Here is a 25,815-nt window from a genome sequence, read left to right as displayed (position 1 = left end):
TTCTAATGCAACTTTAGGTATTACTACATGTTAATAAGCTATAAAAATCATCAGGAGGCGATGTAAATTCGATAGCTGGTCGTCTGGAAAAAATGTCCGGAAAAACACCGAGACGATGCATCAAGTTGGTGGTCGGAGGGAATCGGTTCCCTTTGGTCGGATCTACCAAGAATCAAATCAGAATCAAATGAGAAGACTCTATACATCCTGTGGAAGCTGTAGGTACTGCAACCTCGGCCTCATTTAATACGGTTCACCTTTAACAATGGGTTGAAGTGGCGCATGGATAACTGACTTAGTTAAATAGGTTAAATAAAGGTTAAATAAAAAAACTAAAAAAACATTCCTAAGCTAACACACACAGATAATCAATGGAGGCCATAGACAGAATGTGGGCTGTTTTCCTTTAGATACACTAACTATTGGAGTTGGTAGAAAAATGACAATCTTGTTTTCAGAAAATCTCCCATTGACATAGCAATGGACATAGGGTGGGTGAAGGAGAGGGAGAAAGAGAGAAAGATGAAGAGGGATAGAAATCTGGTAGAAATTAGAATAATCTGAGGAGGTATCTGAATAAAGAAAGGTCACAGAGAGGTCAAAAGGACACAGAGGTCATGGAGAAGAAGAATACGGGGGTTACTGTCGTATCATATCTGGGGTAGCTTTAAATGCCTCTTTATTTCACAGTATGCATGTCACACTTGGGTGGAATGTTTGTATGTATGCACAGCATGTTTATAGTTAGGTTCATAAATTTAGAGGTGTATGAGTGTGCATGTGAACTGAGCATGTACACAGTATGTGGGTGGCCTTTGTGGTGCATGTGAGTATGATTGTGTGTGTATTGTGCCGTGCTATGTTGTGAATGCCGCCCATAGGGTCTCCAGTCTCAGGTGAGCTTGTGCAGAGCAAGGAGGATGGACAGAAAGCCTGGTGATAGACTCCTCTATACATAAAATCCCTCCCCTCCCTATCTACAGTGGCTTACAGCCTCCTCTCCTCTCCTCTCCTCTCCTCTCCTCTCCTCTCCTCTCCTCTCCTCTCCTCTCCTCTCCTCTCCTCTCCTCTCCTCTCCTCTCCTCTCTTCATCTACAGTAGCTTACAGCCTCCTTCCCTTCCCCTCCCCTCTCCTCTCTTCCCCTCCCTACACTTCCCATCCCATCCCATCCCATCCTCTCCTCTCCTCTCCCTCTCCTCCTCCCCTCTCCTCTCTCTTCCCTCTCCCTCACTCTCCTCTCCCATCCCTCCTCTCCCATCCTCTCCTCTCCTCTCCTCTCCTCTCCTCTCCTCTCATCTCCCTATCTACAGTGACATACATGCCTCTACCAGTTAACTGCAAGCCAGTCCAGACTTGTCCCACAACACTAACAGATCAAACTGCTACTGTCTCTAACAAAACCTAGCCACTGTTTTATTTTCTCTCTCAGAGGTGTGTGTGTGTGTGTGTGTGTGTGTGTGTGTGTGTGTGTGTGTGTGTGTGTGTGTGTGTGTGTGTGTGTGTGTGTGTGTGTGTGTGTGTGTGTGTGTGTGTGTGTGTGTGTGTGTGTGTGTGTGTGTGTGTGTGTGTGTGTGTGTGTGTGTGTGTGTGTGTGTGTGTGCGTGTGTGCGTGGGGGGGGGGTCATGTACCGACTGCACAGGGTGTTCCAGTAAGGGATGTCTGTATTCTTGATTGGTGTGTTCAACAGGTCACAGAGAGGCAAGGCTGAGTCAACTCAGGTGAAGTATGTGACACTACGTTAATCACGTTAGACCTCACATGCAAACATGCGTGCATCACATCCTGGTTCTCACTGATTTCATTGATTTGCCCAGTCCAAACAAAGCGAAATACACTGACAGAATACAATAGCCTTACCTGGAATCAGAAAGCTATTTCAACATCGTAAAGGGCTCACAAGAACTACTCTATGGAAGTAACAGACTAAGGGCCCACTTCCAGAGCTCTACAGCGAATGAACAACTACAATACTGCCATTTACTTTGTGCATCGCTGAGTTGACCTTTAAAGCTACAACATGCTCCCTGTGATTATTAATAAACCCTAAAATAAAGAGTCATTCAGACCATACGTCTAATCAAAAAGGCCCTAAGGAGGCTCGCTATGGCTACATGCACCGCTAAAATCATGCAGCCAGAACATCGCTGAGTTGACCTTTAAAGCTACAACATGCTCCCTGTGATTATTAATAAACCCTAAAATAAAGAGTCATTCAGACCATACGTCTAATCAAAAAGGCCCTAAGGAGGCTCGCTATGGCTACATGCACCGCTAAAATCATGCAGCCAGAACGCTTTGATTAGGAACAAGCTAGAGTCTGACCCGCTTTCCTGTCCCAAACACAAGCTCACTGCTCAGCCCAGTCTAACACACACACACAGAGAGAGAGAGAGAGAGAGAGAACAAGAGTGAGTGAGAGAGAGAACAAGAGTGAGTGAGAGAGAGAACAAGAGTGAGTGAGAGAAAGGAAGAGCGAGAGAGAGAGAGAACAAGAGTGAGTGAGAGAAAGGAAGAGAGAGAGAGAGAGAGAACAAGAGTGAGTGAGAGAGAGAACAAGAGTGAGTGAGAGAAAGGAAGAGAGAGAGAGAGAGAACAAGAGTGAGTGAGAGAAAGGAAGAGCGAGAAAGAGAGGGTGTGTGTGAGAGAGAGGGAGGGAGAAAGAGAGAATGAGAACAAGAGTGAGTGAGAGAAAGGAAGAGAGAGAGAGAGAGAGAGAGAGAGAACAAGAGTGAGTGAGAGAAAGGAAGAGAGAGAGAGAACAAGAGTGAGTGAGAGAAAGGAAGAGAGAGAGAGAACAAGAGTGAGTGAGAGAAAGGAAGAGAGAGAGAGAACAAGAGTGAGTGAGAGAAAGGAAGAGAGAGAGAGAACAAGAGTGAGTGAGAGAAAGGAAGAGCAAGAAAGAGAGAGAGTGTGTGAGAGAGAGGAAGAGAGAGAGAGAGAGAGAACAAGAGTGAGTGAGAGAAAGGAAGAGCGAGAGAGAGAGAGAACAAGAGTGAGTGAGAGAAAGGAAGAGAGAGAGAGAGAGAGAGAGAGAGAACAAGAGTGAGTGAGAGAAAGGAAGAGAGAGAGAGAGAGAGAACAAGAGTGAGTGAGAGAAAGGAAGAGAGAGAGAGAGAGAGAGAGAACAAGAGTGAGTGAGAGAAAGGAAGAGAGAGAGAGAGAGAGAACAAGAGTGAGTGAGAGAAAGGAAGAGAGAGAGAGAGAGAGAACAAGAGTGAGTGAGAGAAAGGAAGAGAGAGAGAGAGAGAGAACAAGAGTGAGTGAGAGAAAGGAAGAGCGAGAAAGAGAGGGAGTGTGTGAGAGAGAGAGGGAGGGAGAAAGAGAGAATGAGAACAAGAGTGAGTGAGAGAAAGGAAGAGTGAGAAAGAGAGGGAGTGTGTGAGAGAGAGAGGGAGGGAGAAAGAGAGAATGAGAACAAGAGTGAGTGAGAGAAAGGAAGAGTGAGAAAGAGAGGGAGTGTGTGAGAGAGAGAGAGAGAAATGGAGAGAGAAAGATAACCTACAGTACATAGCCAGAAATTCATTCCATTCTATTAACCATTATTCTTTTGATTTAAGCCAACACAATTCCCACTGTTTGATCACTTCCTGCTTCCTAGCCTGCTTCCTACTTAGCAGACTGCCTGTAGGTGACACAACAACATTCATCTACCCGGTAACCAAGGGGTCAAAATAGCTTTGAGTGTACAGTATCAGCTACCTCATGAAGCCAATACTAAATAATACCTACCCGCACTGCACATTCAGTGTATGAAGACTGAATTTATAGCATTGTTTGTCGGTTGGCCTGATGTTATGCAGGTGATTCACTCTAAGAGGACACTAAATCATAACTCCTGGAGCTGCAGACTAAACAGAAGACTGTATCTCTTATTGTCTGAATCAGAGAGGGACACTGACCAATACCTAGGTCAAATAACATTTGTGAATGAGAGTATGGAACATTAAATATTTATTTTAGAGGGAGTGAGTGAGTTAGTGGGTGAATGAGGGAAAAAAACCAGAAAGGCTTGCATACTGAATACGCTCCCAATTGACCAGCTTAAGTAACAACAATTCAATCCAACATGGCTCCTCGTGAGTGATCACATGCTTGTTTGGTACAAACTCCATCACAGACACAATGTGTCTCAACTAGTTCCTTACTGGACCAAGGTCCCGAGACACAGTACATGCCTGTGCAGTATAGGCTAGCTAAGATTCTAACATCAGATTGACCTAGGAAGTGTTGACCTTATTTCCATCGGAGCCTAGCTGTTTCCTTTAGCTCTCAGAGTGACTAAGTTCAGGAAGAGAGGCGTAGACCAAGCATTCATTCACCAAATGGGACTTTTCCTGTTAGGTCAGGTTGGTTGAGGAAAACAGAGAGAAAATGGACTGGGTGGGTTTCAGACTCCCAACTCCAACCACAGGTTGGTCCTCAGGTCAAGAGGTGCACTTAGAAGACTGTGAAGACGGCAGAGGAACTCCAGAAAACCATGTACTGTAGGAGGTGGAATGTTTAAAGCTGGGCCTACGTGTTGCAGACTGATAGCTACCAGAAAGGGAGAGAGATGTACTTTCCATGGGGACAACATAGTTGTGTAGCCCAGAGAGTCAGGATTTGTGTGTGGTAAACAACAGTGAGATGAGAGGATAAACGGAGCGCCAGAAAAAGAATAAATCAACCCTAGCTGTAAACAACCTGGCATAAACACAGCCTGCAGGGCCCCGTTACTGGGCAGAACAACACACAACACACACCTGTAACAACTTAGACCCGGTTCAGTTGGCTTTGGACTCCCTAATACCTAGGTCAGTATGTATCAAGCATCTCAGAGGATTGCTGATTTAGGATCAGTTTTATCTGATACTTTGAGATGTTTGGTACATATGGCCCCTGATCCCGAAGTTAGCGTGACACCGAAATCTGGACTGTACATCAAATACTGTTTTATTATGAAAAACACATACATTTGGATTGAATGATTTGTTACAATGATGTTATGATTTGCCACAAAGACGCATTCTGACAGTTTGTCTGTTTTGCTATTGGCTGACAATGATTCTGTGACTGGCAGTGGTAGAAAATAGTTAGTTTGGCCTCCTGGGTGGCTCAGAGGTCTAGCTGTGCCACCAGAGACGCTGGGTTTGAGCCCAGGCTCTGTCACAGCCGGCCGCGACCGGGAAGCCCATGGGGCGGTGCACAATTGGCCAAGCGTCGCCCGGGTTAGGGAGGGTTTGGCCGGCAGGGATATCCTTGTCTCAATTAAAATACAGTGACGCCATTAAGTTTAGTTTGAGTTTCACTGGGTTGATTATGTGATATAATAGAATTGGAATGTTGAAATAACGGGATAGCTTTATGATATAGTGTCTGTTATTATTAGCCTGACCACAGATCAGTCTGTTCTGCTTGGATAGCTTTATGATATAGTGTCTGATATTATTAGCCTGGTTCCAGATCAGTCTGTCCTGCTTGGATAGCTTTATGATATAGTGTCTGTTATTATTAGCCTGGCCCCAGATCAGTCTGTCCTACTTGGATAGCTTTAGGATGTACTGTCTGTTATTATTAGCCTGGCCCCAGATCAGTCTGTTCTGTTTCAATAGCTTTATGATATACTATATGTTATTATTAGTTTGGCCCCAGATCAGTCTGTTCTGTTTCAACAGCTTTATGATATACTATCTGTTATTATTAGTTTGGCTCCAGATCAGTCTGTTCTGTTTCAATAGCTTTATGATATACTATCTGTTATTATTAGTTTGGCTCCAGATCAGTCTGTCCTGTTTCAATAGCTTTATGATATACTATCTGTTATTATTAGTTTGGCTCCAGATCAGTCTGTTCTGTTTCAATAGCTTTATGATATACTATCTGTTATTATTAGTTTGGCCCCAGATCAGTCTGTTCTGTTTCAATAGCTTTATGATATACTATCTGTTATTATTATTGGCTCCAGATCAGTCTGTCCTGTTTCGACAGCTTTATGATATACTATCTGTTATTATTATTGGCTCCAGATCAGTCTGTCCTGTTTCAATAGCTTTATGATATACTATCTGTTATTATTAGTTTGGCTCCAGATCAGTCTGTTCTGTTTCAATAGCTTTATGATATACTATCTGTTATTATTATTGGCTCCAGATCAGTCTGTCCTGTTTCGACAGCTTTATGATATACTATCTGTTATTATTAGTTTGGCTCCAGATCAGTCTGTCCTGTTTCAACAGCTTTATGATATACTATCTGTTATTATTAGTTTGGCTCCAGATCAGTCTGTTCTGTTTCAACAGCTTTATGATATACTATCTGTTATTATTATTGGCTCCAGATCAGTCTGTCCTGTTTCAACAGCTTTATGATATACTATCTGTTATTATTAGTTTGGCTCCAGATCAGTCTGTTCTGTTTCAATAGCTTTATGATATACTATCTGTTATTATTATTGGCTCCAGATCAGTCTGTCCTGTTTCAATAGCTTTATGATATACTATCTGTTATTATTAGTTTGGCTCCAGATCAGTCTGTTCTGTTTCAACAGCTTTAGCTTTATGATATACTATCTGTTATTATTATACTATCTGTTGGCTCAGTCAGATCTATCTGTTATTATTATTGGCTGTCAGTCTGTTCTGTTTCAACAGCTTTATGATATACTATCTGTTATTATTATTGGCTCCAGATCAGTCTGTCCTGTTTTGACAGCTTTATGATATACTATCTGTTATTATTAGCCTGGCCCCAGATCAGTCTGTTCTGTTTCAACAGCTTTATGATATACTATCTGTTATTATTATTGGCTCCAGATCAGTCTGTCCTGTTTCAATGACAGCTTTATGATATACTATCTGTTATTATTAGTTTGGCCCCAGATGGCAATAGCCTATCTGTTAGATCAGTCTGTCCTGTTTCGACAGCTTTATGATATACTATCTGTTATTATTATTGGCTCCAGATCAGTCTGTCCTGTTTCGACAGCTTTATGATATACTATCTGTTATTATTATTGGCTCCAGATCAGTCTGTCCTGTTTCGACAGCTTTATGATATACTATCTGTTATTATTATTGGCTCCAGATCAGTCTGTTCTGTTTCGACAGCTTTATGATATACTGAGGGTTAGGGCCTTAGAGTCAGGTTAGGTTTATCTGTATACTGAAAACAATGTTACTAGGTGCTACTGCTAACATACATTCTCGTGTGTGTGTGTGTGTGTGTGTTCGCCCATGTGTGTGCATTTCTGTGTGTGTTTATTTGTGTGCGTGTGTATTTCTGTGTACGTGTTTAACAAAGTTAAGAAAGTATCATAAGATCGCTTCACAGCTAGCTTGAAATGTCACGGATAGAGCTATCCAATCGGTAACTTTTGGGTGGTCAACCTGTTGAAATGTTGTCAAGGAGGACGGTCAAGGGTGTTAGCAAAGTAGAGGAGGTCCCAATTTCCTGCCATGTATGAGTTGAATAAGGGGGAAGTGGCACTCACTAAGCAAGCAGCGTGATGCCCGTAACCAGTGTGTGTGTGTGTTACCTGTAGATTACTCCATGTTGGTGAAGAAACATGAGGGCAGAAGTGACTTCGGCGGCATAGAAGCGAGAGCGCGTCTCGTCAAACTTCCTGGAGCGCTGGATCTGAAACATCAGGTCTCCTCCATTTACATACTCCATCACAAAGAACAGACGGTCCTGGAGAAGGAGGGAGAGACCAAGAGAAAGACAAGAAAAAGGGTTATACCCTTTTCACCCATTGCTAAAAAAAATGAACTATAACGACCAGTAGAATAGTTTCTACTTAAGTCAGCCTCAAAGAATGAAGAGTTCATCAGATTGCATTATGAAATGTTGATTGTTACAGTTATCATGTAGATCAGTAATTCAGCTCAATAAAGATTGAACTGTAGTTTATTGATAGTGTGATCCTCTGAGCATAACCAGTAGTGTCCATTTGCATTAGTGCATATATTAAAATAGCCTTATCCCTGCATTACCCCGTTCACCTTCACAAAAAATTGTGGTACTTATGGTCAGCAATCAATACCTGTCACTAAGGCTAAGCTCTCCACCCCACTTCACCCTTCCCTCCCATCCCCACCCCACCCAACCTCACCTCACCCCTCCCCACCACAACCCACCTCACCTCTCCCCACCCCACCCAACCTCACCTCTCCCCACCACAACCCACCTCACCTCTCCCCACCCCACCCAACCTCACCACAACCCACCTCAGCTCTCCCCACCCCACCCAACCTCACCTCACCTCACCTCTCCTCTCCCCACCCAACCTCACCTCTCCCCACCACAACCCACCTCACCTCTCCTCTCCCCACCCCACCCAACCTCACCTCACCTCTTCCCCACCACAACCCACCTCACCCCCCTCACCTCACCTCTCCCCACCACAACCCACATCACCTCTCCCCACCCCACCCAATCTCACCACTCCCCACCCCACCTCTCCGTCCCCAACTCAACTCACCTCTAACCACCCCACTTTACTTCACCTCTCCCCACCTCACCTCATCTCACCGTCCCCAACTCAACTCACATCTCCCCACCCCATTTCACCTCTCCTCTCCCCACCCCACCCCATCTCACCTCACCGTCCCCAACTCAACTCACCTCTCCCCACTCCACTTCACCTCTCGCACCCCACGCCACTTCACCTCTCCCCACCCCACTCCACCTATCCTCTCCCCAACCCACCCCACCTATCCTCTCCCCCTCCCCTCCCCCTGCCCCACCTATCCTCTCCCCTCCCCACCCATCCCCACCTCACCTCTGCCCACCTCACCCCTCTCCACCCCATCTCACCCCTCCCCACCCTAGCTCACCCCTCCCCTCCCCACCTCACCTCACCCATCCTAACACCACCTCACCCCTCTCCACCTCACTTGTCCCCAGCCCATCTCACCTCACCTCACCCTTCCTCACTCCTTCCCACCCCTCCCCAACTCACCTGTCTTCTCCCCACCAACCCCTTCTCACTCCACCTCACCCCTACCAACCTCACCTCTCCCCTCCCCACCCCTCTTCTCTCCACCACACACTTCTCACTCCACCTCACCCCTCCTCTCCCCACCTCACGCTTCCTCAATCCACCTCAACCATCCTCACCCCACCACACCACACCCCTCCCCACGTAAACTCAACTCACCCCCCACCTCACCCATCCTCATCCCCCTTCCCAACCCACCTTACCCCTCCCCACCCTCAGGTTGAGTAGAGGGGGATATAAAAAGCCCTCTATATGAGACAGGAGCGACCCTGTTTGATCTCCACAGCATTCTTTAACTCCACCAAGGGTCACGGAGCTACAATTAGGACCATTGACTCATTGTCCATCATTCCTATTACAATGGGGCTTTTCCCAGCAATGAAGAAAACAAGATTCATTAGATACACTCATCTTCCAGGCAGTGTCTTACTGCACAACTGGGAATTTACAGATGGACTTGGTAGTATGAAGGCATACGGAGGGATTTCTCCAAATGCTGACACCCACATACAGTACTGTATTACTGAAACAACACCTACAGTACTCTTTTACTGACACTAAACCTACAGTACTGTGTTACTGACACCCTACCTACAGTAATGTATTACTGACACCCAACCTACAGTAATGTATTACTGACACCCCACCTACAGTAATGTATTATTGACACCCCACCTACAGTCCTTTATTACTGACACCCCACCTACAGTAATGTATTACTGACACCCCACCTACAGTAATGTATTACTGACACCCCACCTACAGTAATGTATGACTGACACCCCACCTACAGTCCTTTATTACTGACACCCCACCTACAGTAATGTATTACTGACACACCACCCTTGTAATGTATGACTGACACCCCACCTACAGTAATGTATTACTGACACCCCACCTACAGTAATGTATTACTGACACCCCACCTACAGTAATGTATTACTGACACCCCACCTACAGTAATGTATTACTGACACCCCACCTACAATCCTTTATTACTGACACCCCACCTACAGTAATGTATGACTGACACCCCACCTACAGTAATGTATTACTGACACCCCACCTACAGTAATGTATGACTGACACCCCACCTACAGTAATGTATTACTGACACCCCACCTACAGTAATGTATTACTGACACCCCACCTACAGTAATGTATGACTGACACCCCACCTACAGTAATGTATGACTGACACCCCACCTACAGTAATGTATGACTGACACCCCACCTACAGTAATGTATTACTGACACCCCACCTACAGTAATGTATGACTGACACCCCACCTACAGTAATGTATAACTGACACCCCACCTACAGTAATGTATGACTGACACCCCACCTACAGTCCTTATAACTGACACCCCACCTACAGTCCTTTATTACTGACACCCCACCTACAGTAATGTATTACTGACACCCCACCTACAATAATGTTTATTACTGACACCCCACCTACAGTAATGTATTACTGACACCCCACCTACAGTAATGTATGACTGACACCCCACCTACAGTAATGTATTACTGACACCCCACCTACAGTAATGTATTACTGACACCCCACCTACAGTCCTTTATTACTGACACCCCACCTACAGTCCTTTATTACTGACACCCCACCTACAGTAATGTATTACTGACACCCCACCTACAGTCCTTTATTACTGACACCCCACCTACAGTAATGTATTACTGACACCCCACCTACAGTAAAGTATTACTGACACCCCACCTACAGTCCTTTATTACTGACACCCCACCTACAGTAATGTATTACTGACACCCCACCTACAGTAATGTATTACTGACACCCCACCTACAGTAATGTATTACTGACACCCCACCTACAGTAATGTATTACTGACACCCCACCTACAGTCCTTTATTACTGACACCCCACCTACAGTAATGTATTACTGACACCCCACCTACAGTAATTATTACTGACACCCCACCTACAGTAATGTATTACTGACACCCCACCTACAGTAATGTATTACTGACACCCCACCTACAGTCCTTTATTACTGACACCCCACCTACATTCCTTTATTACTGACACCCCACCTAGAGTAATGTATTACTGACACCCCACCTACAGTCCTTTATTACTGACACCCCACCTACAGTAATGTATTACTGACACCCCACCTACAGTAATGTATTACTGACACCCCACCTCCAGTAATGTATTACTGACACCCCACCTACAGTCCTTTATTACTGACACCCCACCTACAGTAATGTATTACTGACACCCCACCTACAGTAATGTATGACACACCCCACCTACAGTAATGTATGACTGACACCCCACCTACAGTAATGTATGACTGACACCCCACCTACAGTAATGTATTACTGACACCCCACCTACAGTAATGTATTACTGACACCCCACCTACAGTAATGTATTACTGACACCCCACCTACAGTAATGTATTACTGACACCCCACCTACAGTAATGTATGACTGACACCCCACCTACAGTAATGTATTACTGACACCCCACCTATAGTCCTTTATTTCTGACACCCCACCTACAGTAATGAATTACTGACACCCCACCTACAGTCCTTTATTACTGACACCCCACCTACAGTAATGTATTACTGACACCCCTCCCACAGTCCTTTATTACTGACACCCCACCTACAGTAATGTAGTACTGACACCCCACCTACAGTAATGTAGTACTGACACCCACCTAGAGTACTGTATTACTGACACCCCACCTACAGTAATGTATGACTGACAACCCACCTACAGTCCTTTATTACTGACACCCCACCTACAGTAATGTATGACTGACACCCCACCTACAGTAATGTATTACTGACACCCCACCTACAGTAATGTATTACTGACACCCCACCTACAGTCCTTTATTACTGACACCCCACCTACAGTCCTTTATTACTGACACCCCACCTACAATCCTTTATTACTGACACCCCACCTACAGTAATGTATTACTGACACCCCACCTACAGTAATGTATTACTGACACCCCACCTACAGTAATGTATTACTGACACTCCACCTACAGTCCTTTATTACTGACACCCCACCTACAGTCCTTTATTACTGACACCCCACCTACAGTCCTTTATTACTGACACCCCACCTACAGTAATGTATTACTGACACCCCACCTACAGTACTGTATTACTGACACCCCACCTACAGTCCTTTATTACTGACACCCCACCTACAGTCCTTTATTACTGACACCCCACCTACAGTAATGTATTACTGACACCCCACCTACAGTCCTTTATTACTGACACCCCACCTACAGTAATGTATTACTGACACCCCACCTACAGTCCTTTATTACTGACACCCCACCTACAGTCCTTTATTACTGACACCCCACCTACAGTAATGTATTACTGACACCCCACCTACAGTCCTTTATTACTGACACCCCACCTACAGTAAAGTATTACTGACACCCCACCTACAGTAAAGTATTACTGACACCCCACCTACAGTCCTTTATTACTGACACCCCACCTACAGTAATGTATTACTGACACCCCACCTACAGTAATGTATTACTGACACCCCACCTACAGTAATGTATTACTGACACCCCACCTACAGTAATGTATTACTGACACCCCACCTACAGTCCTTTATTACTGACACCCCACCTACAGTAATGTATTACTGACACCCCACCTACAGTAATTTATTACTGACACCCCACCTACAGTAATGTATTACTGACACCCCACCTACAGTAATGTATTACTGACACCCCACCTACAGTCCTTTATTACTGACACCCCACCTACATTCCTTTATTACTGACACCCCACCTAGAGTAATGTATTACTGACACCCCACCTACAGTCCTTTATTACTGACACCCCACCTACAGTAATGTATTACTGACACCCCACCTACAGTAATGTATTACTGACACCCCACCTACAGTAATGTATTACTGACACCCCACCTACAGTCCTTTATTACTGACACCCCACCTACAGTAATGTATTACTGACACCCCACCTACAGTAATGTATGACTGACACCCCACCTACAGTAATGTATGACTGACACCCCACCTACAGTAATGTATGACTGACACCCCACCTACAGTAATGTATTACTGACACCCCACCTACAGTAATGTATGACTGACACCCCACCTACAGTAATGTATTACTGACACCCCACCTACAGTAATGTATTACTGACACCCCACCTACAGTAATGTATGACTGACACCCCACCTACAGTAATGTATGACTGACACCCCACCTATAGTCCTTTATTTCTGACACCCCACCTACAGTAATGAATTACTGACACCCCACCTACAGTCCTTTATTACTGACACCCCACCTACAGTAATGTATTACTGACACCCCTCCCACAGTCCTTTATTACTGACACCCCACCTACAGTAATGTAGTACTGACACCCACCTAGAGTACTGTATTACTGACACCCCACCTACAGTAATGTATGACTGACAACCCACCTACAGTCCTTTATTACTGACACCCCACCTACAGTAATGTATGACTGACACCCCTCCTACAGTAATGTATTACTGACACCCCACCTACAGTAATGTATTACTGACACCCCACCTACAGTCCTTTATTACTGACACCCCACCTACAGTCCTTTATTACTGACACCCCACCTACAATCCTTTATTACTGACACCCCACCTACAGTAATGTATTACTGACACCCCACCTACAGTAATGTATTACTGACACCCCACCTACAGTAATGTATTACTGACACTCCACCTACAGTCCTTTATTACTGACACCCCACCTACAGTCCTTTATTACTGACACCCCACCTACAGTCCTTTATTACTGCCACCCCACCTACAGTAATGTATTACTGACACCCCACCTACAGTACTGTATTACTGACACCCCACCTACAGTCCTTTATTACTGACACCCCACCTACAGTCCTTTATTACTGACACCCCACCTACAGTAATGTATTACTGACACCCCACCTACAGTCCTTTATTACTGACACCCCACCTACAGTAATGTATTACTGACACCCCACCTACAGTCCTTTATTACTGACACCCCACCTACAGTCCTTTATTACTGACACCCCACCTACAGTAATGTATTACTGACACCCCACCTACAGTCCTTTATTACTGACACCCACCTACAGTAATGTATTACTGACACCCCACCTACAGTAATGTATGACTGACACCCCACCTACAGTAATGTATTACTGACACCCCACCTACAGTAATGTATTACTGACACCCCACCTACAGTAATGTATTACTGACACCCCAGCTACAGTCCTTTATTACTGACACCCCACCTACAGTAATGTATTACTGACACCCCACCTACAGTAATGTATAACTGACACCCACCTACAGTAATGTATTACTGACACCCCACCTACAATCCTTTATTACTGACACCCCACCTACAGTAATGTATTACTGACACCCCACCTACAGTAATGTATTACTGACACCCCACCTACAGTCCTTTATTACTGACACCCCACCTACAGTAATGTATTACTGACACCCCACCTACAGTCCTTTATTACTGACACCCCACCTACAGTAATGTATTACTGACACCCCACCTACAGTAATGTATTACTGACACCCACCTACAGTAATTTATTACTGACACCCCACCTACAGTAATGTATGACTGACACCCCACCTACAGTAATGTATTACTGACACCCCACCTACAGTAATGTATTACTGACACCCCACCTACAGTAATGTATTACTGACACCCCAGCTACAGTCCTTTATTACTGACACCCCACCTACAGTAATGTAGTACTGACACCCCACCTACAGTAATGTATTACTGACACCCCACCTACAGTCCTTTATTACTGACACCCCACCTACAGTAATGTATAACTGACACCCCACCTACAGTAATGTAAAAACTGACACCCCACCTACAGTAATGTATTACTGACACCCCACCTACAGTCCTTTATTACTGACACCCCACCTACAGTAATGTATTACTGACAACCCAGCTACAGTCCTTTATTACTGACACCCCACCTACAGTAATGTATTACTGACACCCCACCTACAGTAATGTATTACTGACACCCCACCTACAGTAATGTATGACTGACACCCCACCTACAGTAATGTATTACTGACACCCCACCTACAGTAATGTATTACTGACACCCCACCTACAGTAATGTATTACTGACACCCCACCTACAGTAATGTATGACTGACACCCCACCTACAGTAATGTATTACTGACACCCCACCTACAGTAATGTATGACTGACACCCCACCTACAGTAATGTATTACTGACACCCCACCTACAGTAATGTATGACTGACACCCCACCTACAGTAATGTATGACTGACACCCCACACTGCTACAGTAATGTATTACTGACACCCCACCTACAGTAATGTATTACTGACACCCCACCTACAGTAATGTATGACTGACACCCCACCTATAGTCCTTTATTTCTGACCACCCTCACCTGCTAGTAATGAATTACTGACACCCCACCTCACAGTCCTTTATTACTGACACCCCACCTACACTGTAATGTATTACTGACACCCCTCCCACAGTCCTTTACACTGACACCCCACCTACAGTAATGTAGTACTGACACCACACCTAGAGTACTGTATTACTGACACCTCACCTACAGTAATGTATGACTGACAACCCACTGCTACAGTCCTTTATTACTGACACCCACACCTACAGTAATGTATGACTGACACCCCTCCTACAGTAATGTATTACTGACACCCTCACCTGCAGTAATGGTTACTGACACCCCACCTACAGTCCTTTATTACTGACACCCCACCTACAGTCCTTTATTACTGACACCCCACCTACAATCCTTTATTACTGACACCCCACCTACAGTAATGGTTAGGCTCCCCACCTACAGTAATGTATTACTGACACCCCACCTACAGTAATGTATTACTGACACTCCACCTACAGTCCTTTATTACTGACACCCCACCTACAGTAATGTATTACTGACACCCCACCTACAGTAATGTATTACTGACACCCCACCTACAGAGTCTCAATCTGGTTGTTTATTGAAGGCCATTTAAGTGAATATGAAGGATATTCCCCAGAATTCTAGTATAGGAAATGAGCAGAATATTTTCTCAAATTTCAGCCCTTTATCACATCATCAGTTGTCACAAAGACACAGATGAATCACTGAGGTAAATGTGGTTTTGTGGATTAAGAAGCATGAAGAACCTAGAATTATTGGTGTTACAATAGTGTACATGTAACAATTGACCTAGGCTTCACTGACTGACACTTGAACTGTACAACAGGAGAAGAGAAGCTCCCCTCTCACACTGCTAGGGGAATGGTAGGCTCCATTCTCACACTGCTAGGGGAATGGTAGGCTCCATTCTCACACTGCTAGGGGAATGGTAGGCTCCATTCTCACACTGCTAGGGGAATGGTAGGCTCCATTCTCACACTGCTAGGGGAATGGTAGGCTCCATTCTCACACTGCTAGGGGTATGGTGTGCACCACTCTCACACTGCAAGGGGAATGGTAGGCTCCATTCTCACACTGCTAGGGGAATGGTGTGCCCCACTCTCACACTGCTAGGGGAATGGTAGGCTCCATTCTCACACTGCTAGGGGAATGGTAGGCCCCCCTCATTTGGTTGTTAATTTTACTTTCAGTAGGACATGAGGGGAGGGTTAAATGTGGTAAAGCATTGTTACAGTGTAAACTGGGGTGAAATGTGGTAAAGAATTATTATAGTGTAAACTGGAGTGAAATGTGGTAAATAATTATTATAGTGTAAACTGGGGTGAAATGTGGTAAATAATTATTATAGTGTAAACTGGGTTGAAATGTGGTAAATAATTATTATAGGGTAAACTGGAGTGAAATGTGGTAAATAATTATCATAGTGTAAACTGGGGTGAAATGTGGTAAATAATTATTATAGTGTAAACTGGGGTGAAATGTGGTAAATAATTATTATAGTGTAAACTGGGGTGAAATGTGGTAAATAATTATTATAGTGTAAACTGGAGTGAAATGTGGTAAAGCATTATTATAGTGTAAACTGGAGTGAAATGTGGTAAAGCATTATTATAGTGTAAACTGGAGTGAAATGTGGTAAAGTGTCATTGTAGTGTAAACGGGTTAAATGTGGTAAAGAATTGTTCCAGTGTAAACTGGGGTGAAATGTGGTAAAGCATTATTACAGTGTAAACTGCTCATGGCTGCAGTTTGCTATAGCCTCTCCACCCTAATGTGTGTATTTGTTTGTTTATCAGAAGAGATGGGTATCTGCCTTCCTCCCAGTCTTCCTCTAGTAGATGTTGTCCAGTAAACTAATGTTCTGTCCAGTAAACTAATGTTCTGTCCAGTAAACTAATGTTCTGTCCAGTAAACAAATGTTGTGGCTGAGTGTTCTGTCTTTAAGGACATTGATTCAATTTAACAATTTAGTTGACTCAGTATTTTATTAAAGCCATACAACTCTCTGAAAAGTTATTGAAAGTATTTTTCTAGGCTGAAGGAGTTGGTCTAGCAGTCCACCTCAGCGCTATTGTCTTTCTGAAAGCGAATTGAAAATGGATGCTGAAATAGTTTAAGTGTGCTTCGAGTCACAGCAAGTCCCACCCAATCAAACGTGAATAAATATTTCCTGCTTCTAATTAGAAATGTACAGATAATAACTTCCATCGCAGACACAGAGAAAATTCAAGATGGCCGCAAGGACCCAACAATATGGGCCTGTCTGTGCTTGTCTGTGTGTGTGTGTGTCTGTGTGTGTGTCAGACATGCCTGTCTGGGTCACCCCACCATACATTGCAAGAAGGATCCAGTCTGAACATGCTCTTTATGTAACCAACTACACACGCACGCACACACACACACATAAAATAACACACACATAAAAAAGCACACAAATACTCAGACACACACACAATCCCTAATGAATAACCAAATCTTTTCAGGAGATATGTTACTTAACATTTACAAAGAAAGGGAGATGGTAAGGTCGGTATGGTCATGAATGGTTTCATTCCATGTTTTCACAAGCATTAGCATTATCATTTCAGTGAAGAGCGCATTGTGTGGCCCTGGACACAGCTCTAGAATCCTTAAGCCCAGAACAGCAGGCTGACCCCACTCACTGTACCACATACTCACCGGCCAGAGATTCACACACACATTAACACACAATTTAACACACACTGGCACAAACAGTGGCAAAGACAGTATAATTAAATCACACACACACTTAGTAATTGTGATACATGATTCATGAGACAGACTGGTGGAGTTAAAGTCTCGAACGTATTGACTTCTGTACACAGACCTTCAGTCACCCATACACATTGACTTCTGTACACAGACCTACAGTCACCCATACACATTGACTTCTGTACACAGACCTTCAGTCACCCATAGTCTCCCCTCTTCTTCCTCCACAGGTGCTTTCCCATTACATTCCCATTATTTTTTTTAAATCACACTAAATTAATCTTTTAAACTTTTAAACTAACTATTAAAGTACAGAACGACCACTGCTCTTATCAAAGGTTTTCAGAGAAACAATATAATAAATAATTGGACCATATTCTGAAGAGAATGCTGTTGAACTCCATCAGACTGTAGTTCTTCTCTGACTTCTGTCGAAGGACACAGACACTCACACACACACACACACAGACACACACAACACACACACACACACACAGACACACACACACACACACACACACACACACACACACTCACACACAGAAACAGACACATAGACACACACAAACGCTCACACACAGACACACAAAAACAAACACAGAAACAGACACACAGACACACAGACACACAGACAGACACAGGCACAACATTACCAAGAAGCTGTCAATCCCCAGCAGGAGAGAGTGTTCTTTTCTTTTGCTTTATTGACATGGGAAACATGTGTTAACATTGCCAAAGCAAGTGAGGTAGATAATATATAAAGTGAAATAAACAATCAAAATTAACAGTAAACATTACACTAACAGAAGTTTCAAAAGAATAAAGACATTACAAATGTCATATTATGTACCTATACAGTGTTGTAACGATGTACAAATTGTTAAAGTACAAAAGGGAAAATAAATAAGCATAAATATGTGTTGTATTTACAATGGTGTACAATGATGGTCTCTCTCTCTCTCTGTCTTACTCTCCCTCCATCTTACTCTCCCTCTTTTTCTCCCTCCCTCCCTCGCTCTCTTTCTCTCGCTCTCTTTCTCTCCCACTCTCTCTCTCTCTCTCACACTGTCTTACTCAAGGCTGACTTGGCGTGTCTGATAATCCCTTCCCTATAACTCTCTCCCTTCCTCCATCCCTCCCTCCCCCGAACCTCCTCCTGATCTCTCTCTATCTCTCTCCCTCTCTCTCTCCAGCTTACTCTCCCTCACTTTCTTTCTCTCCCTCTCTCTCTTTCTCTCCTTTCTCTCTCACACTGTCTTACTCAAGGCTGATTTGGTGTGTCTGATAACCCCTTCCCTATAATTCTCTCTCTCTCCCTTTCTCCATCCCTCCCTCCCCCCCCCTCCTGTCCTGCCTCTCTCTCTCTATCTCTCTCCCTTCCTCCATCCCTCCCTCCCTCCCCCGCCCTCCTGCCCTCCCTCTCTCTCTCTCTCTCTCCCTTCCTCCATCCCTCCCTCCCCCACCTTCCTGCCCTCCCCTCTCTCTCTCTCTCTCTCTCCCTTCCTCCATCCCTCCCTCCCCCACCCTCCTGCCCTCCCTCTCTCTCCCTCCCTCCCTCCCCCTCCCTCCTCCCTCCCTCCCTCCCCCCCCCTCCCTCCCCCCCCTCCTGCCCTCCCTCTCTCTCTATCTCTCTTGCTTTTGCACTCTCTCTTTTCCTGTCCCTTTATCTCTGTGCTGCAGCATAAGCAGCTATACGGGGCCTAAGCTCTGCATAAAACTCTTGTATAACATTATTTACGTTTGAGTGGTAATTAGGCTTATAAGTGCTGTGATCCTTATGGTGATAAAGACTGGAGGATGGGATTCAGACCATGGGTCGCTAAGAGTTTACGTCTTAACATCCGTCAATCACCCTTGCACTGTCTCTCAATCAACACCTGTGACATTATCATTTTACCTTTCTTTGTGTTTGAGGTTATAGTGGCTTGGAGGTGATAGTACACGTGCCTGTATGTGTGTGGTAGTTGGGGGGTACATGGCTGTGTTTTGGCCAGGATCCAGTGATACAGACCAGAAGTACACAAACACACTCGCACATTCGCACATACACTCGCACACACACACACACATACACACACTCGCACACACACACACACACACACACACACACACACACACACACACACACACACACACACACACACACACACACACACACACACACACACACACACACACTCATACACACCATGCAGGTAAACAAGCCAAGACACAAATATCCCATCAGAGGCCTGCTGGTTAATTATCCATTGAGGAACTTGCAATGGAGCGAAGGAATGAAGGAACAAGAGAGAGAAAAGGAGAGGGGGAGAGAGAGAGAGAGAGAGAGAGAGAGAGAAGAGGCAGAGAGCGAGGCAGAGAGAAAGAGAGAAGAGGGAGAGAGACAGAGACAGAGAAGAGGGGGATAGAGAGAGAGAGAGCGACAGAGAGAGAGAGATACAGGGAGAAAGACTGAGACAGAAAGAGAAGAAGGGAGAGACAGAATATAGAGTGACAAATAATGAATTCATGTTTGTACATTCATTCCAACATGCTCTGATGTCTCCTGTCTATCAACTGTATTCTCTGCGAGGCCTTCCCTCTCGCTGGCCTTGCCACATGTCATGATGTAAACCTGTAGTGTATGGGGCCTTCTGATTCAACAACCCTATCAGCTCTGCTCACCAAACTCTCTCCAAGGGTCTCATCCCAAATGGCACCCGATTCCCTACATAATGCACCTATTCCCTACATAGTGTACCTATTCCCTACATAGTGTACCTATTCCCTACATAGTGTACATATTCCCTAGATAGTGTACCTATTCCCTACATAATGCACCTATTCCCTACACATTGCACCTATTCCCTACACAGTGTACCTATTCCCTACATAGTGTACCTATTCCCTACATAGTGTACCTATTCCCTACATAGTGTACCTATTCCCTACATAGTGTACCTATTCCCTACATAGTGTACCTATTCCCTACATAGTGTACATATGCCCTTAATTGATGTGGAACCAATGTTACATAAGGCAGCAGGAGCTGGGGTCATGGTTAAGCGTGATGGTTCCAATGTGCAAATGCAAAGCCCTCATGGTCTTCCTGTCCATATTGTGGGGGAGTGGGGATGGAAGGAGGGGGGCAGGGAAAACAGATAGCATATGGAATACACATCAAACCTGATAAGAATCAGGACCCTCTTATGAAATACCCGCAACAATGCCAAACACAAACACCACATTCCTGTCACCTAGACAACTGCTCTGTAAGGTAAGTGTGTGATTGTGCATGCATGTGTGCATGTTAGAGAGAGAGAGAGAAAGATACAGAGAAAGGAGAAAGAGGGAGAGATATATACAGAGAAAGGAGAGAGAGAGAGAGAGAGATACAGAGAAAGGAGAAAGAGAGAGAGATATATACAGAGAAAGGAGAAAGAGGGAGAGAGATATACAGAGAAAGGAGAGAGAGAGAGAGAGAGAGATACAGAGAAAGGAGAGAGAGAGAGAGAGATACAGAGAAAGGAGAAAGAGAGAGAGAGATACAGAGAAAGGAGAAAGAGAGAGAGAGATACAGAGAAAGGAGAGAGAGGGAGATACAGAGAAAGGAGAAAGAGAGAGAGAGAGATACAGAGAAAGGAGAGAGAGAGAGAGAGAGATACAGAGAAAGGAGAAAGAGAGAGAGAGAGATACAGAGAAAGGAGAGAGAGAGAGAGAGATACAGAGAAAGGAGAAAGAGAGAGAGAGATACAGAGAAAGGAGAGAGAGGGAGATACAGAGAAAGGAGAAAGAGAGAGAGAGAGAGAGAAAGGAGAGAGAGAGAGATACAGAGAAAGGAGAGAGAGAGAGAGAGATACAGAGAAAGGAGAAAGAGGGAGAGAGATATACAGAGAAAGGAGAAGAGAGAGAGAGATACAGAGAAAGGAGAAAGAGGGAGAGAGATATACAGAGAAAGGAGAGAGAGAGAGAGAGATACAGAGAAAGGAGAAAGAGGGAGAGAGATATACAGAGAAAGGAGAAAGAGGGAGAGAGATATACAGAGAAATGAGAAAGAGGGAGAGAGATATACAGAGAAAGGAGAGAGAGAGAGAGAGATATACAGAGAAAGGAGAGAGAGAGAGAGAGATATACAGAGAAAGGAGAAAGAGGGAGAGAGATATACAGAGAAAGGAGAGAGAGAGAGAGATATACAGAGAAAGGAGAGAGAGAGAGAGAGATATACAGAGAAAGGAGAGAGAGAGAAAGATACAGAGAAATGAGAGAGAGAGAGAGAGAGACCTTTCTAGGGAGTTTTTCCTTTCTAGGGACATGCTAATTTTTACATAATCAGGTGGAGTGTGCTATTCTCCCATATTGAAACATGATACTAAAACTACATATGTCACCCTGTACTCCAATACTCCAATCCCAACAGCAGGGTGAAACCTGATACTAAAACTACATATGACATCCTATACTCCAATACTCTAATCCCAACAGCAGGGTCAAACTTTATACTAATACTATATATAAAGTCCTATTCTCTAATATTCTAATCCCAACAGCAGGGTCAAACCTTATACTAATACTATATATAAAGTCCTATTCTCTAATATTCTAATCCCAACAGCAGGGTCAAACCTTATACTAATACTATATATAAAGTCCTATTCTCTAATATTCTAATCCCAACAGCAGGGTCAAACCTTATACTAATACTATATATAAAGTCCTATTCTCTAATATTCCAATCCCAACAGCAGGGTCAAACCTTATACTAATACTATATATAAAGTCCTATTCTCTAATATTCCAATCCCAACAGCAGGGTCAAACCTTATACTAATACTATATATAAAGTCCTATTCTCTAATATTCTAATCCCAACAGCAGGGTCAAACCTTATACTAATACTATATATAAAGTCCTATTCTCTAATATTCTAATCCCAACAGCAGGGTCAAACCTTATACTAATACTATATATAAAGTCCTATTCTCTAATATTCTAATCCCAACAGCAGGGTCAAACCTTGTACTAATACTATATATAAAGTCCTATTCTCTAATATTCTAATCCCAACAGCAGGGTCAAACCTTGTACTAATACTATATATAAAGTCCTATTCTCTAATATTCCAATCCCAACAGCAGGGTCAAACCTTATACTAATACTATATATAAAGTCCTATTCTCTAATATTCCAATCCCAACAGCAGGGTCAAACCTTATACTAATACTATATATAAAGTCCTATTCTCTAATATTCTAATCCCAACAGCAGGGTCAAACCTTATACTAATACTATATATAAAGTCCTATTCTCTAATATTCTAATCCCAACAGCAGGGTCAAACCTTGTACTAATACTATATATAAAGTCCTATTCTCTAATATTCTAATCCCAACAGCAGGGTCAAACCTTATACTAATACTATATATAAAGTCCTATTCTCTAATATTCTAATCCCAACAGCAGGGTCAAACCTTGTACTAATACTATATATAAAGTCCTATTCTCTAATATTCCAATCCCAACAGCAGGGTCAAACCTTATACTAATACTATATATAAAGTCCTATTCTCTAATATTCTAATCCCAACAGCAGGGTCAAACCTTATACTAATACTATATATAAAGTCCTATTCTCTAATATTCTAATCCCAACAGCAGGGTCAAACTTTATACTAATACTATATATAAAGTCCTATTCTCTAATATTCTAATCCCAACAGCAGGGTCAAACCTTATACTAATACTATATATAAAGTCCTATTCTCTAATATTCTAATCCCAACAGCAGGGTCAAACCTTGTACTAATACTATATATAAAGTCCTATTCTCTAATATTCTAATCCCAACAGCAGGGTCAAACCTTATACTAATACTATATATAAAGTCCTATTCTCTAATATTCTAATCCCAACAGCAGGGTCAAACCTTGTCTGCTTCATGCCAGTGTGTGCCGTATATGTATGTTTGGGTCGTTCCACAAATACACTGCCTTTTGGGACCTTGTGACATTATGTGTGTATATTTTGATCAAACTATTTAACAGCTGGATCACATACTTTTGCTCTCTAACTAAACTAAACCATGTTCAAAATTCCAAAAGTAGTGTATTTTAATGTGGAAAACATGTTTGTTATGAAGTTGAGCTCTTTATGATGGCAGGGGCAGCAGGGATCCTAGTGGGGCGGCAGATACTCTAGTGGTTAGAGCGTTGGGCCAGTGACTGAAAGGTTGCTGGATCGAATCCCTGAGCTGACAAGGTAAAAATCTGTCGTTCTGCCCCTGAACAAGGCAATTAACGCACTGTTCCCCAGTAGTCTGTCATTGTAAATAAGAATTTGTTCTTAACTGACTTGCCTAGTTAAACATTAAAATGACAGAATGTTACAATGTAATAAATAGTTATATTCGGCTAAATTAAACTACCCAAAAAGCACTCTATTGGTGGAACGACCCAATTACTATCCTACACTATAGGCAATCTATTTGTAGAACAGCCTACTCTATTGGTGGAACGACCAGGTTACTATTGGCAATCTATTGGTGGAACAACCTGGTTACCATCCTACTCTATTGGTGGAACGACCCAATTACTATCCTACACTATAGGCAATCTATTTGTAGAACAGCCTACTCTATTGGTGGAACGACCAGGTTACTATCCTACACTATAGGCAATCTATTGGTGGAACAACCTACTCTATTAGTGGAACGACCAGGTTATTATCCTACACTATAGGCAATCTATTGGTGGAACAACCTACTCTATTGGTGGAACGACCAGGTTATTATCCTACTCTATTGGTGGAACGACCAGGTTATTATCCTACTCTATTGGTGGAACGACCAGGTTACTATCCTACACTATAGGCAATCTATTGGTGGAACAACCTACTCTATTGGTGGAACGACCAGGTTACTATTGGCAATCCATTGGTGGAACAACCTGGTTACTATCCTACACTATAGGCAATCTATTGGTGGAACAACCTACTCTATTTGTGGAACGATCAGGTTACTATCCTACACTATAGGCACTCTATTGGTGGAACGACCAGGTTACTATTCTACACTATAGGCAATCTATTGGTGGAACAACCTACTCTATTTGCGGAACGACCAGGTTACCATCCGACACTATAGGCACTCTATTGGTGGAATGACCCGGTTACCATCCTACACTATAGGCACTCTATTCCTAGAACGACCCGGATTACCATCCTACACTATAGGCACACTATTGGTGGAACGACCAGGTTACTATCCGACACTATAGGCACTCTATTGGTGGAACGACCAGGTTACTATCCGACACTATAGGCACTCTATTGGTGGAACGACCGGTTATCATCCTACACTATAGGCACTCTATTGGTGGAACGACCAGGTTACTATCCTACACTATAGGCAATATATTGGTGGAACGACCAGGTTACCATCCTACACTATAGGCACTCTATTGGTGGAACGACCAGGTTACTATCCTACACTATAGGCACTCTATTGGTGGAACGACCCGGTTACCATCCTACACTATAGGCACTCTATTGGTGGAACGACCCGGTTACCATCCTACACTATAGGCACTCTA

General features: G+C 43.5%; 1 protein-coding gene across 2 annotated transcripts in view; it reads right to left on the bottom strand.

Annotated features, from left to right (window-relative positions):
- LOC112261469 (protein kinase C epsilon type-like) overlaps nt 1–25,815 on the bottom strand; it is a 201,654-nt gene that overhangs the window by 25,480 nt on the left and 150,359 nt on the right. For both annotated transcript variants that reach the window (XM_042327327.1, XM_042327329.1), the window contains exon 11: nt 7,516–7,670. In XM_042327327.1, coding sequence (XP_042183261.1) covers nt 7,516–7,670 — 155 coding nt within the window. The remainder of the gene's footprint in view (nt 1–7,515; nt 7,671–25,815) is intronic.

Source organism: Oncorhynchus tshawytscha, linkage group LG01 (genome assembly GCF_018296145.1).
Source record: "Oncorhynchus tshawytscha isolate Ot180627B linkage group LG01, Otsh_v2.0, whole genome shotgun sequence".
NCBI lineage: Eukaryota > Metazoa > Chordata > Actinopteri > Salmoniformes > Salmonidae > Oncorhynchus > Oncorhynchus tshawytscha.
Note: the sequence above shows the minus strand (reverse complement) of the source record. Positions and strands in the feature narration are given on the sequence as shown.